Genomic DNA, 14,018 nt, shown 5'->3' with positions numbered 1-14,018 from the left:
ACCCCAAAATCAGGTCAGATGTAACTTTTAACTAATTTTCCAGAATCCATTTTTGATTTTTCTCATCATCGTATATGGACAATGTTGCTTAGAAAAGTCTTTCACCCTTATCATCTTTGGCACTTCTCGCAGCCAGACTTCTTCGTTTCGACTCCAAGAGTGGGGGAGCACTCTATATAAAGCTTAAAGCTTCTTTTGTATTTCGATAAAAAAAAAAAACAAAAGAAAAAAAACATTAATACTCCAATCAATATGGTTAAGTTCCAAGTTGTTAGGGTTTCATGCATTGCAGTGCTTATAATGTCCATCTTGGTTGGTGTTCCGGAGGCGAATGCAGCGTCGGCAATAACATGTGAGCAGGTGACGATCTGGCTGACCCCTTGCATTGGGTATGGAGTCTTAGGAGGGGTGGTGCCAGACGCTTGCTGTTCGGGGATCAAAGCACTGAATGCTGCCTCTAAGACCGCAGAAGATCGTAGGACCCAATGCCAGTGTGTCAAGGAAGGAGCTGCCAGGATCCCCGGACTCAACTACGACAGAGTTAACACCCTCCCCGACATATGTGGGAGTGCTTGTCCTTACAAGCTTAGCCCCACTCTTGACTGCTCAAAGTAATTCTCTCATCTTATATATTATTTTTCTGATATATTCTTTTCAGGTGACTGACCTCATACGTATTCATCTGTAACTAACTCACTACACTAGAGCAAATCAGCAATGGTTGACATAACTAAGCAGCACGAGTTTGCTCATCTTTTGCAGGCTCAACTGAATGAAATTCGACAACCCTCCCTATTATACCTACAGGTTCAAGGAAAGCAGAGTACGTACCTGAATAAAGTTTACGGAAGCTCACACTTTGTTGAAGCAAAATGCTCCTATGGAGTGTACTAGATAGAGTTCAATAAACATTTACCTACTCTTTTTTTTTTTTGGTCTAAATAAGATGAGATCAATTAAATGATCTTACCCATGAAATACAAGTATAAGAATAAACTGTTTGTTTATGTATATTCTACAACTCAAAGAACAACTATAGTAAGAATTTAACTGGAATTCTAAACAATAGCAGTCATGATATTTTAACAGAATTAAGGTTCCACAGATTACCCTATAACAGAACATAATCAGTTTGCCAGAGCATGACAGTGGCACCCGGACTTGTCCATAAAACAGATTATTCCAGATACTTATCATTTACTACTAAAACCAAGCTTCTTGCCTTAATTGTCTCAACACCATAATCATAACACACGGTCGTTTTCCCATTTTGAGCCTATTTTATCATCCGTGAACGAAGATGTCAAGGCAATTACTGCTCCTTGGCCTTGACTAACAAGGAGCAGGAAATTTGCACAAGAGACAAATGGACAGCATTACATAACACCCCCCAAATCCAATCATATGCGCAATTTATGCATCCTAGCTTATTGTTTTTCTTTTTTCTTTTACCAATTTAAACATTCACAAGAATAAGGACATGTCTCGATCAAATTTAAGACCAATAAAATTTGATTTGCGAATACTTTTTACAATTTCACATTTAAACAATAACAGCCTATTGAAAACAATTCATGCACACACAGAGCCACACTTACTGAGAGAAAACGATGCTTCAACCACTCCAGGAAAGTGTAAGCAGAAAAATCGAGCACAAATGTCTATGCAGTCTTACATGTAAAAGGATACAGATGAATTCTAAAAGGCGGCATCATCATGAGATCTGAAGATCCATGGAATGGTCATTCCCATAAGTTGTAGCACCTCTGATACATCAAAAACCTAAAAGTGCTTTCCCTTTTCCTGGGAAAACTCCAAGAATAAAAAATTAAAAGTAGATCGCATAACACCAATGTAATAAATAATAGAGAGTATTATATGAGTACTTTCTCTAAATGACAGGATGCCTAGCTATAAACAAGGGTGCCATGATTGAGTGAGCAAGTCAGCAGACAATTCACTTCAAAGGGTAGTGCTACTTTCGCTTGCAGAAACTGAGGGGCCCTCACATTTAACAGTATTTGGTTCCTTACTACTAATATCAAGCCCCTGTAATCGGCCAAGAGGATCGTTTTGTGAGATTTCTGAGAAAGGATGAGAATTGGTTTGATTTACATGATGAGGCGATATCCTACATTGGGAATGGTTAAATGGTGCCATTGGCATGTTCTGGTGATCAGAAGGTCCAGGCTGTTGTGAAATTGGAAGGAATGATGGAGCATAGGATATCTGATGCATTCCCAAGTCAAACGACTCAGCGGGACTAGTTATTTCCCCAGTCACAATCTTGAGTCTCTCAACTTCCTTCTTTAGTGCTTCATTAAGAGCTGAGAAATCAAGAATAAGTAAGTTGGAATATTACATAGTACACATGTAGTGATGCTTAAGTTAACAATATGATACCTTCCATAAATATAAGCATCACCATTGCAAAGAGAAAGAAAAGAACAAAAGTTTGCATAAATGGTAAATAAGTGACACTTACCATCACGCAACTTAGCCTGTTGCTCCATAGCTTGCAACCGAAGCTTAAGCTCTGTATTTTCACTACTTAGTCCCATTGTGTCCCTCTGCAGATGCCAACAGGAGGAAACGAGTTCATAATATGAAATAGTAAACCAAAACATTGCAAGGATGGAGGCAGACAATAATTATGAAAAGATTGCTTGGTGCCTTGGTATATGTTTCTATTTATAAAAAAAAAAAAAAACAATTCCTGGCTTGTGTTGTCAAAGCGGCTCTTTAATAAAAAGGGTTTATTGGTAAGACAAAGTAGGATGATTGATAGAACTAAAAGCAGTTATGATATCTCAACTATTTGTAGCAACCTTCTCATCACGAACCACTTTATTTGCAAACATCCGATAAACTTGGAGAATGCCGATGAAATAAACTTCAGGGTCATAGGTAACTGGCCAGTCTTCTCAGGTTTTGTGTTGCAAATAAGGTTAGAATATGTTATACTCATACGATACAGTATGTAAATACATGTCGATTTAAGGTCTGCAAACAAGAACCTGGAATAAAGTAAGTTGGGCAGAAAGCGTGGTGGCTTCTGTTTGAAGGGTCTGAACTTTTCGCTCGAGTTCTAGTATATATCGCGCTTTTCTCTCTTTTGAACGAGCAGCTGACTGACGATTTGCAAGTATTCTGCAGAGAAAAAGTAATACATGACAAGATGCTTAAAGAGAGGGGCAGAGGTTATGAACCTGGTCGACAAAACAAAAAAAAAATGCACAAATGTTGGTATGTTTTTTCATGAGCACATATGGACAGGAAGCTCAATGGCATCATATACCAAATCAAAATGAAGGATGGAGAAGATATGAGTACTCAAATCAATTTCCAATTCCACTATTCATTTTAGATGCTCCTCTTGAAAATTACTTTTATTTGTTTATGATAATTCTGCAGTCATTGAGGGCAGGTAAGTTAAGGAAGTTTAGGTATATTCTCTCAGATGTACAGTTAAGTTGCTTTCTATAATTCTATCTACTATTTATCTTATGAAGAGTTGCATAAGCCATTTCAGTTTGGTTGATATCAGATTATCAAGTCTATGTCAAAATAATTAATTGTCCTACAAGAATATAGTCTCCATCATTTCCAGTAATAACTGAATATGAAGAAAATACAAGTAAGGTTACACTATTTGAAGAAGCTAGAATTGCAAAATAATATAGCATGATCAAGGAGAATCACTGATATAAACGATGGTTCCACCTCTTTGGCCCTAAGGGCAGGGTTTCAAATCCCCACAATCCCCATTGAACAACTCAAAAAAAGAGAGGTTATTGCCAAACATCTGTAAAGGAAACCTGTCACACATGAGTAAAATGCTAAAAAAGAGGGAAAACAACTAAAAATCTAAGTCTAAAACCGTCATGATAAATATTTAGGAAGTAGGTTTCCTTTTTGTTTTTGAATGGAGGAAGTAGGTCTCATTGAAGATTCAAAAGCAATCAAGTATAAAACCCACTTTTCTGTTGCTGGAAGTTGCAGAAGACAAAATATCTAGTTTGATTTCTAAAATCTCAATATTCCAAAATATAAATAATCCATGGGGAAAAATATTGATGTGCCATACTACTAGGAAACGAACTCAAATCATTCCTGATTAGAAGCAAGTAGCAAAGGCAATTGAATGGTACTGTTTGAAACCAAGGTGAATGGTCTAAAATGATGAAGCACAGAATTCTTGGATCTAAACATGCCAAAATGTTCAACAGTCAGTCTGCAAAAAGTGAAGAAAATTACTTAATGTTGCAAAATAACCAAATCGGAAATGATACTTGTAAGTAAGCCTCTTCCTCTCTTGGTAGTCTTCAATCTTTACAAATGACAATGAAAGAAGAAAAAAAATATAAGCATTTCCCCATTCTGCATTGAACTCCAAAAGATTACAACTAGGGGTTAAGGATAAATATATAATGTGTTCTGGTGAAATGGTCAATGTGGAAGAAATTAAACGTCAAATTTCAAAAAGATCCTTAGATTTTATGCAGAGACAAAGGAAAAACTTGACAATAGAATCTTGCTTGTGTGGAATAAGGTCATCCGATTAATTACAGCACGAGTTATTCCCAAATCATCAATTCAGTATCATCCCAAGATTCTTAGAAGCTAAAACCAATATCTTCTGATCAATTTCGGTACGAAATCAGAGAAAAAAGACAAAAAGAAAAACCTTTTAGCACGCTTAGGATCAATACTCCATAGCTCCGCGAGCTTATCCGGAGGCATAGCCTTCTTGGCCTCCATTATCTCGTCATAAGCACTACCGTCCACCGAGTTGCCGTGTCTATGCCTTGACCGAGAAGTCGACTGGGGCTTTTTCTCTCCCTCTCCACCACCCACAGTCTGATCCGTACAGTTTCCCGAACTAAAATTCCCTCCCGTTCCACTTCCTCCTGTACTTCCATTGTCTCCGTTTACCTTTTCAACGTCAATGTAGGTGAAAAAAAGGTCGTCCTCCGATCCGATCTCCTCGAGGCTTGCCGTGGACGAGCCTCCTCCTCCGCCGCCGTTTGCAGGACCTGATGGCGATAGATTCATCACTATGATGCTCATGTCCTCAGGAATTCGGAAACTAACCTCCGAATGGGCCCTCCTGTGGAGAGGCCCACTCCCGGAGAAGATGGACTGTGGCGACGCTGCCGCCGTTATTGTTGGTGGTGATGGAGATATCGAAGTACCGGCATTTAGATTTGTGTTAGCAATGTGAGCATGGTAAGGAGGAGGATTCAGATTGGGACTGGAATTCGAACCCAGAATGCTATTGGGTTTCGGATCTCGGATCTCCATGTGCCCACCTAGTTTGTTGTTGCGCTTCTCTTCCGTGTCTCTGGTTGCATTCAGGCAGCTGCTGCATCAGAGACCCATGAAATGGGAAGGAGTTGCAGTCGTTCCGACCGTTTCTAACGATACCGTTTTACTTCCGCGAACAGGCCTATTAAGTTTTAGTAAGCTCGGCCCAAAACGAAGCCCATAAATAGCCTGATTGCTCACGAAGCCCATAAATAGCCGGTCTCTTCCTCAACCATTTCATATTATTCATTCCAAACAAACAAGAATTTGTAGTTGTAGACGCCTCTCCTTTTCTCTCAATCAAGAGAACAAAACTCAACTTACAAATCAAATCTTAATCCACACCTGGGTGTAGTATTTGAATTATAAAACACTCGTATTGGATTTTATAACAAAATTTCCCGCTCTCGCCAGAAGAAGAAGCGGAGGTGGTTATACTATACGTATGCCTGCAATGCTTATTGTGTCCAAAGACTATATCATCTTCGATCACATCAGATTTCCATTTATTTTCTCCGAGGTTAGTTCCTGTGCTCCCTCTTCTCCATAGCCAGTGAGACGCGATGACCTAATTTTCAACTTCCATAATCAATCACGAGTAGCTAGTTTTGCTCTTATCGAATCACAGGATCATTATTCAGTCTAATTGAACGAGTAGGAGACGAAGGAGCTAAACTGCTGCTTCTTTCTTGTCTTAAGACGATTTTGTCTCTGATCAGGATCATTTTCCTGTTTGCTCGACAAAATGTTAGTTTACTTTCTATCTACTCTCCTTTGATCTAGATCAACAGTGAATGCGGTGATCTGATCTGTTCTTGGGCTTGCATGATTGCCTCTAGAGTTATTAATTTTTATTTTAGCACATCACAGGATCAATATCTCATTATTCCGTCGTTCGGTGTTAACAGGGGACTTGGTTTCTAAGTTCAGCATTGAAGTTTTGGATTATTGGAAAATTGTTACATTAGCACATGTTTGGTTTTGTTATTCTAACCAAATGACGTTTCACTGTGTTTTAGCTATCCATTATTTTGTGTCATCTTGAATATCAGCATAAGCTTTTGTGGAATTGTGTAAATTGGAGGCAGATCATTCTTCTATTTGGGACAAACTCGATGTTGCAATGGATGGGAGGATCGAGGAGGAAAGTGACAACTGTAAGTGATACAGACTCCATGCATCATGCCAAACTACTGAATAGTAGTGAGAGCATTTGATCTATGAATGACATGAGCAAAATGAAGTTTGATTTTGTGTTTTGACGTATGAGCATTTTCTCTATGCATGATATGTTGTCGAAATATCAGTCGAGGAGGTCTACACAGAAGAGGTACAGAAACTAATTATAATTATGATATGTTTGTTGATTTGTCCATATTGCTGTTAAAAATTTTAAGTTGAGATCCTTTACATGCAGCAAACCTACGTGCTCTAACACGTACTTATTGGATTTTCAAGGCAAAGACAATACTTTGAACAAAGAAGAAGGCAACAGCAATTCCAGCAGCAGCAGACAGCTGGCTTGGAAAGCTATGATGAAGGCATAAACATATATGGACAACATCAAAGAGAGCCCCGATCACTGGATGTTCTTAGTCTGCTAAACTTGTCGACAACTGCTCAAGAATACGGGTCTTGTGTTGCTAATGGTAATTATAAACCATAATCGGCAGCTCAAAAGTTAGAGGCTGCAGATCTTCACTCATATTTTTATCTAAATTGTTTGAGACTAGTGATTAATGAATAATGCCCGGTTACTTTTTCTTTTTCCAATTTAGTTGATCAAATATGTGCTTTGTTAGACTAATAGTTATTGGAGTTTATCAAGAAAATGGTTGGACTCTTGTGTAAAAGATAAGCAGATGTAAGACTTCAGCTGTGGACCTGTGGTGTTGTACCATCGAATGAAACTGATCACCTGATCAATGTTGATATTTCGATTCTTTTTTCCTTTTGCTTTTTGATGTGCGTGAAACTTCTCTTCAATGCATAGAACAAAAGGACAAAAAGAGAAAGAAAATGCTAAAGTATATGAAGCTTATGGAACAACCATTCTTTGGTTATATTGAGATTATTGGACGGTGCTGGTAACGTTAGTCTATGAGCCAGCAATCATGACAATTTAATGAGACATATCTTAAAGGTAAGTATTTGGTAGTTGTCTGAAGAATGACATACTTGGCAGATGTTCTGATCACATGAATAAATTTCTCTTTGACTCAGCTCATTTGTATAGTTTACTCTTCATGGTATGAGTTTAACAAGTTATTAATTGTTTTCATCTTGTACTACTCTAGAAGGAAAGGAAGAGCAAGAGGTCAATGCTTCAGCAGTCAAGCAACATACTACAAAGGATCCATATAGGGTTCTGGCTAAAACAGGCAGTCCTTCAGATTCTGAGCAACTTTATGAAGCAAGTGAGTTTATTCCTAAGCTATCCAACTGCACGTACTCAGGCCTTGTCTTGAAATTGAATCTGTCTGGTCTTTGTTCTATGAGTTTGAGATGTTTAATGCATATGGCGCCATTCTGAAGCAGGAGTGCCATCAGACAACCAAATAAAGAATGTACCTCCACAAAGGTGAGCGATATGCTTGAATGCATATTTTTGGACAGTTGGATGCACTAAAAGACGTATTGCTCACTCAACTCCTTCCAATAGAGTCTGATTTCACAGTAGACATAAGTCTGACTACAAATATAAAAGTTATTTTCTTTCTCTATTTTTATAATCTTGTCTGGTTGTTGTTTTATCAGGTCTCATTTTATCATTCCATGCAGAGTTTATGTTATATCTGAATATCATCTTATTATGTTCAATTTTTTTTTCCTAAAATTGTGTTTTCCTCGTGTGTTGATGTTTTTTTTTACAGGGTTTTACTCAATGCTTCAGTGAATATCACTGATGTTTCATATGAACACACAAGAAAATCAGATACTGGGAAGGCAGCAATGGATCAGAGTGAGAGCTGCACAAGCTTTTAAGCATTTTTATTTGAATTGCATCTCCACTTAATGAATTGTTCTCGAGTACCTTGTTCACTGCAGTCCTACCATAAGAGTTTGGACCATGTCCACAGTTTTTCGCACTGCTGATGAATTTTCTTAACTTGTTAACTGTTTCCAGAGTTATCCGTTTTGGATTTGCTTGGTGATGATATACCCAATGATGATTCTGAAGGACATCCAGAACATGAAGATCATGTTGCATTTTCAGTTGAAGGTTTGGTCTAATTTGCTTAGAATATAATTGAAGCTTTTGTGCTTAAATACAAAATTAGTAAACATAAACAACTCATGTGCACGAGGCTCTCGTGATAGGAGAGGCTGTTTCTAGGAATTGAACTTGTAACCTCTAGGTTGCACCCCTGCAACTCTTCTACCGGGCTACATATTCGCAGGTTAAATACATAATTAGTACATGTAGAAAATGATAAATCCAGGAGTCCTTTAGAATAAGTAAACTATAAGAAAATAGTGGGGAAACTTATTAGAATTTGAAATATGGACTCATGACTGGCACATATTTATCTCGAGTTCTTTCTCTTTCCTTTCACTCCAATTTATAGCACAGTTTTCATAGCCAAGCTTCTCATATGTACTTATTGGGATTGCATAGTTTTTTTGACACTTTATTGCTCTATTAGGATTGGGTAAAGTGGGAGCAGAAACACCAGTCCATTCTCCTAAACAATTAGGGAGGTAACTGCACTGCATTTAGTCTCAAAACATGTGACTCAAATAATTGCTTTTTTTAAGTGATCATCTGTAAATTTATGATCTTCAGTGCCTAATATATTCCCAGATTTCTTTTTTTATAAAGTTATTTCATGATTTTTATATGTTTTCAATCAATCTAGTTTCTAACAGTGCACCTATTCTGATATTGTCTACTATACCTGAAGATTCTAACCAGGGGGAGTAGGATCAAAAATATACTTGAATAATGCCTTGATATGTGTTGTTATTACAGAACCTTTGGCATTGGTTTCTTGTCACCTCCTAAGGCTGCAAGGAGAAAGCCATCAAAGAACATTAATTATTTGCTGGATGACTTTGAAGTTGAAGTGGTGAGGGAACTAATCTCTATAAAACAAGCTCTTACATTTGTTCTGTAACTAATGATCTGTCCTTGAGGAATCTCTTAGTTGAAACATTGGATTCTGTTGAACTACGCATCTGTTAATATTATAGTATGTGCCTATTATTCTGTTGCCTTCTGTTCTTAGCATATATATGCAATCATCTCTTCGTAACTTTTTTGCTTTTGTTTAGGAATGATGATAGTACAAAACTGATAATGACTTATATTTTTGTCCATTTAAGCTACGGTAAATTCATGAAAGAAAGCAATATTATTTTGACATGGTTGAGGCGCTGATGATTACTTGTGACTTTATTTTGCAAATATGCATGTAGTACACAGTAATTTATGCATGCATGTGCATCATCATCAACCGAGCCTCTATCCTAAAAGTTTTGGGTCGGTTACATGAGTCTATGAGAAAATCGAATGGAATCCACTACATGAGAAAGACATTATGACCGAATTATGAAATAATGCATTATACTGAGCTCAATTGATCAGAAGAGGAAAGACAATGAAAGAAAGATAAACTGTCCAACATCTTGCACATCATTGTCATGTCCTTGTATGGGGTGAGACGGGGCTGTTGTCCTTCTCAGCACGTAATTGTCTAAGTACAGCAAAATAAACTTGCACAATCACTAGTTACAGTCGTTCATCGATATTCAGAATCATTGACTAAATTATCTTGATTGTAAATAGATATATCTTCATAAATTTCAAATATCAATAAATGAATACTTTTTTCCTTGATAATATTTCGAAACGATCAAGTCATGTTATGGGAAGCAAAAGGAGCCTCATAATCTTTAGTTGCACTTCCAACAGTAACCTGTTGATTGAGTTAAATTTGATTTACTGGCTGATTGATTTTGTTTAGTGAATCACCAAGTTAATGTTCTAGTTCGATGGCCAGATGCAGGATTCAATGATGCGAGATATAGATATACCTCTAAGTGGTGGTTCCTTGGAGATTCCAATTGACATCATGGAGTATTATAGCAATCCAAAAAAGAAATTTTCATCTTTCAGAGACTACGGACAAGTTGATGACTGTCATAGAGTTATGAAGTGCTCTTTTGATGACGAAGATCTTTTCCATGACAAGGAGAATGGTGTAGAAGATATGTGGGGTGGTAGTTTCAATTCACACGCTTTAACCATCTTTTTTTCCTCTTCATATGCCTGGTTTGATTCAATGCAACAATAGGCATATTTTATTGTTTAGACGTCCAGTTAAAATCATTGTTGTAATTGCTGTTGTCCCATAGCAACATTTTGTTGATACTGTCAAATCTTACGTTTCCAATGAACTGGATGTAATCTGGCACCTGAAATTCCAAGTGTCTAGCAGCAATTGGAGCTTAGTGAAACTCCTGCATCTGTTTTATTTTCCTTAATAATTACTGAATCATGAAGATGATTAGAGCATTACATCTATGCAAATAAGATGTAATATCTCTTGTTACGAATCTCTAAATTAAGCTCATTAGCTTTAGGTAAATGAAATTTTATGTTTTGCGCAGCAATTGTTTATGTACATCCAAATAGAGCATCAGATCAGGACCTTATATTCCATATATCCATTGCATTGTGATCCATGAGTGACATGATAATATTTATTTGTTTATGTAGTTTTTTATGTCCCCCAGCTTCATCAAGCATTCGTGAAGAGAACATACTCTACGGGAAGAAAACCAATGCCCCTTGGGAGAACTGGCAATGTCAAATGTATAGTGATCCTGCTGATTTAATAGACTACGGAAAATATGAGTTGTCTGATTATCCTCTTGAAGGTCACCATCAACTGAGAAAGAGGTTTTTATCGTTGTTCTGTCCTTTTACCTATTTTGAGGATTAATATGTAGTGGTCCTTGATTAATATGTTCTATCTGTGCAGGGAAACAAAGAAAGCAACAGAGATATTTAATGACTTAGGTCCTCTCTTCCTCACATGAAAAATAACATATTCCTGACTTTACTGTCACATTGAGATATCAGATAAATAAAAAGCTCTTTAGTTTTTATCCCAAACAATATTATCACCCAGTCCACAATTGTTTGTTTTCTTCGTTGCAATGTGGCATATATGCTGAAACTCCTGTTTCAAAATTGTCTGTCTGAGTTATGTTCAATTTTTGTTAGAGCTTTTTCTGAATTTGCTTATCTTTAGGTATCTAATGATATTTCTGATTGTTATTCATATGGTTTCCTGTGTTTCTTCTTCTCCATTATGAGTTACACTTGTTTGTTGAATGGTTATCGGGATGATCATTGCTTTGCTGATTGTGATCCATGTCGATTCGTGCTGAAAGTTCTTTTTCAAAGTATCTTTTCTTGGGAGTTTCTTTTTGAGTTCAAGGACATCAACTTGCCTTAACCTTTTCTTTGGTGGATTTGTCTGGTTGGTAGGATTAGGACTTCAACTTTTTGCGAGTATTGTTGAACGTTTGAGAGAAACATTAAGCTATGCTTAAATTTTGCTCACATGGTGTCATGCATGTTATATCCTTTTCATGCATTGATGTCTGGTAGGAGATCTCGAGAAAATAGATTATGTAGGCCTAAATGCTTTAGTCTCTCTTTTAATTGTTGCTTTTCTCTTAAAATCAGATTCACATGCTTTCAGGCATCGAATGTTGGAAATGGATCATGGTTTTGACACTTTTAATAGAGCAAGGTATTCCAAAGTTCTTCTGAAATATATATCTGTGACTTTTCCGTTTGGTAAAGCAATTTTCTTCTTATGCTGCCAGGAGTAGTATCATGCGACCAAATTTTAATTTTGGAAACGTATCTAGCCATACAACTGACGATTTAGAAGATGATCTGAGCTTGCCTAGGTAACCATTATAGGTTATTCTCCTGTTCTTTTATTTTTCTTAATCCGCTTCATCTTTTTGAAGTCTTTCCATTCATCTTTCCTTTTTTTTTTAACTGATGTTAAAAAACTTGCTTTTGTAAAATGTTTGCAGTGAAGAATCATGCTCATCAGCTGCAGGTTAATATTATCGATTGATCTGGATTGTGAACTCTTTCTTTAATACACTTGCATAGCAAAATGATCTTTTCCACTATTCGTTGAAGTGAGGGATGAGGAAATGAACAATTTACCCTCAGACTCAACTGCAAGACACAGCAGAACATGCAACAACATTTTTGGCAGGCCTGAAAGAAAGTATGCTGTGAAAAACAAATTCTTTAAAGAACTGCAGTGCAAAATCAGGGATGACATTCCACAGAAAAACAGGAGGTCAGGAAGATGTACTCAGACTCCAATTCCGTCAGACAATAAACCAGTCCATCACTCGAAGTATCCTTGCCGGGAAAACATTGGACCATCAGAGAAGTTGTCATTCAGGGAAGGGCATTCTCCATTTGATATGGATTCAGGTTTTAGTTCTTTATCTCCAATTCCTGAGACTAAATTTCCATCCTCATACTCCAAGCATTGGGCTGCAGATGCACTTCCGAAGATAGACTTCGATGCCAACTATACTTGTCATAGATCCAAGTGTGATAGCTCTGCTAATTGTTCACCTTCGTGTAGTTTAAACTCAGAGACATTCTCATTCTGTCAGCCATTTAGTCATATACATACCTCTTCTCCAACATGCTCAGAGGCTGTTTTTGGGGGGCCAAGAAAAGCAGATTCTGAACTGGAAGGCAACCCTGCTTCAGATTCATCCCATGAAAATGCTGGTTCTCATGGAGCAACATCGGGTCTAGAGTTATCAACAGAGGGGCATGTGAGAAAGAATGAAGATGATGAGTTTAAACGGCAGCCAGCAAAGAATGACAAAGAACCTGGACAGCAAGGTGAATATGGGATGAACACAACTGCAGTGGATGCTTTGAGTTCCAGGGGAAACCTTCCTGAACCCAAAGATGTAGAAGTCGTAACATTAGAACCAAAAGAGAGTCGGAAAACCTCTGAGCATTCAGAGGAGACATCATGCTCACTGAGGTTCCACGAAAGGAGTCCTGTCGGAAAAGGGTATGTTAGATTATCCTAGAGTTATGATGCTCCATGATAGACGTTACACTATTTTTTCTTGGTATTGGAAATTCAGCAATGATAGTAGTAAAAAGGTTTGCGTTACTGTCGGTGATAGTCCTCGTGAAGTTGTTCCTCTTCCTTCTGAAAATGAGGCAGGTGTTGTTGAATTTTCCCCTTATTTTTGTTTAATGTATCCTTCTAGTGAATTAATATACTACGGATATCTCTAAATGTAGAAATGGAAGAAATTGAAGATGCATTGCCTGAAGCAGCAAGTGTCAGAACAAGTAACGACTCATCTCACCAGGTGTTGATGCTTCAACGCTACGTTCTTCAACTACGTTGTGGACAAAAGGTACTCAAGGGAGGCACATGAAAGGTATATTACTCTCAACCTTTGCAGGACACGAGGTATCTTCTTATACACTCAAAAATGATTTGAAAAGAGGTTGAGCATTTTCCACTTTGAGCCAGAATTTGTATAAAATGGCAACATTGGACCCTTCTTTTTCTTTTTTTTTTGGTAACCATCATACAAGTTTATTTTTGAATATTCGATATGTGTCTAAATTAAGATTGTCCAACACGCGCACATAGAAGTTACTTATTTAACGACAAGGTAGG

General features: G+C 37.3%; 3 protein-coding genes across 13 annotated transcripts; 2 read left to right on the top strand and 1 right to left on the bottom strand.

The window, feature by feature from the left end:
- Nucleotides 1–192: 192 nt before the first annotated feature.
- On the top strand, nt 193–1,011 carry LOC120002945 (non-specific lipid-transfer protein 1-like). The gene is made up of 2 exons (XM_038851814.1): nt 193–611; nt 763–1,011. Exons 1-2 carry the CDS (start codon nt 253–255, stop codon nt 770–772), a joined length of 369 nt encoding a protein of 122 aa, XP_038707742.1. The 5' UTR covers nt 193–252; the 3' UTR covers nt 773–1,011.
- A 587-nt stretch (nt 1,012–1,598) lies between these two features.
- LOC120002944 (transcription factor RF2b-like) lies at nt 1,599–5,433 on the bottom strand. 2 transcript variants are annotated; one of them, XM_038851813.1, is made up of 5 exons: nt 4,688–5,433; nt 3,018–3,150; nt 2,486–2,570; nt 2,136–2,327; nt 1,599–2,049 (listed from the first exon to the last, which is right to left on the bottom strand). In XM_038851813.1, the coding sequence occupies exons 1-5, from the start codon at nt 5,302–5,304 to the stop codon at nt 2,042–2,044; spliced, it is 1,035 nt and encodes a 344-aa protein (XP_038707741.1). In that variant the 5' UTR covers nt 5,305–5,433; the 3' UTR covers nt 1,599–2,041. The 2 variants fall into 2 exon arrangements, with proteins under 2 accessions (XP_038707741.1, XP_038707740.1); XM_038851812.1 differs by having other exon boundaries at nt 1,599–2,327; nt 4,688–5,432.
- Nucleotides 5,434–5,534: 101 nt separating this feature from the next.
- On the top strand, nt 5,535–13,947 carry LOC120002940. 10 transcript variants are annotated; one of them, XM_038851799.1, is made up of 18 exons: nt 5,536–5,827; nt 6,327–6,464; nt 6,615–6,637; nt 6,766–6,956; nt 7,605–7,724; nt 7,846–7,888; nt 8,181–8,269; nt 8,435–8,530; nt 8,955–9,009; nt 9,281–9,377; nt 10,311–10,530; nt 11,047–11,212; nt 11,295–11,332; nt 12,008–12,074; nt 12,151–12,237; nt 12,370–12,395; nt 12,482–13,391; nt 13,631–13,947. In XM_038851799.1, the coding sequence occupies exons 1-18, from the start codon at nt 5,753–5,755 to the stop codon at nt 13,644–13,646; spliced, it is 2,457 nt and encodes an 818-aa protein (XP_038707727.1). In that variant the 5' UTR covers nt 5,536–5,752; the 3' UTR covers nt 13,647–13,947. The 10 variants fall into 10 exon arrangements, with proteins under 10 accessions (XP_038707728.1, XP_038707729.1, XP_038707727.1 ...); XM_038851800.1 differs by lacking the exon at nt 13,631–13,947 and having other exon boundaries at nt 5,535–5,827; nt 7,608–7,724; nt 12,482–13,545; XM_038851801.1 differs by lacking the exon at nt 13,631–13,947 and having other exon boundaries at nt 5,535–5,827; nt 10,317–10,530; nt 12,482–13,545.
- Nucleotides 13,948–14,018: the final 71 nt, after the last annotated feature.

Source organism: Tripterygium wilfordii, chromosome 7 (assembly GCF_013401445.1).
Source record: "Tripterygium wilfordii isolate XIE 37 chromosome 7, ASM1340144v1, whole genome shotgun sequence".
Taxonomy (NCBI): domain Eukaryota; kingdom Viridiplantae; phylum Streptophyta; class Magnoliopsida; order Celastrales; family Celastraceae; genus Tripterygium; species Tripterygium wilfordii.
Note: the sequence above shows the minus strand (reverse complement) of the source record. Positions and strands in the feature narration are given on the sequence as shown.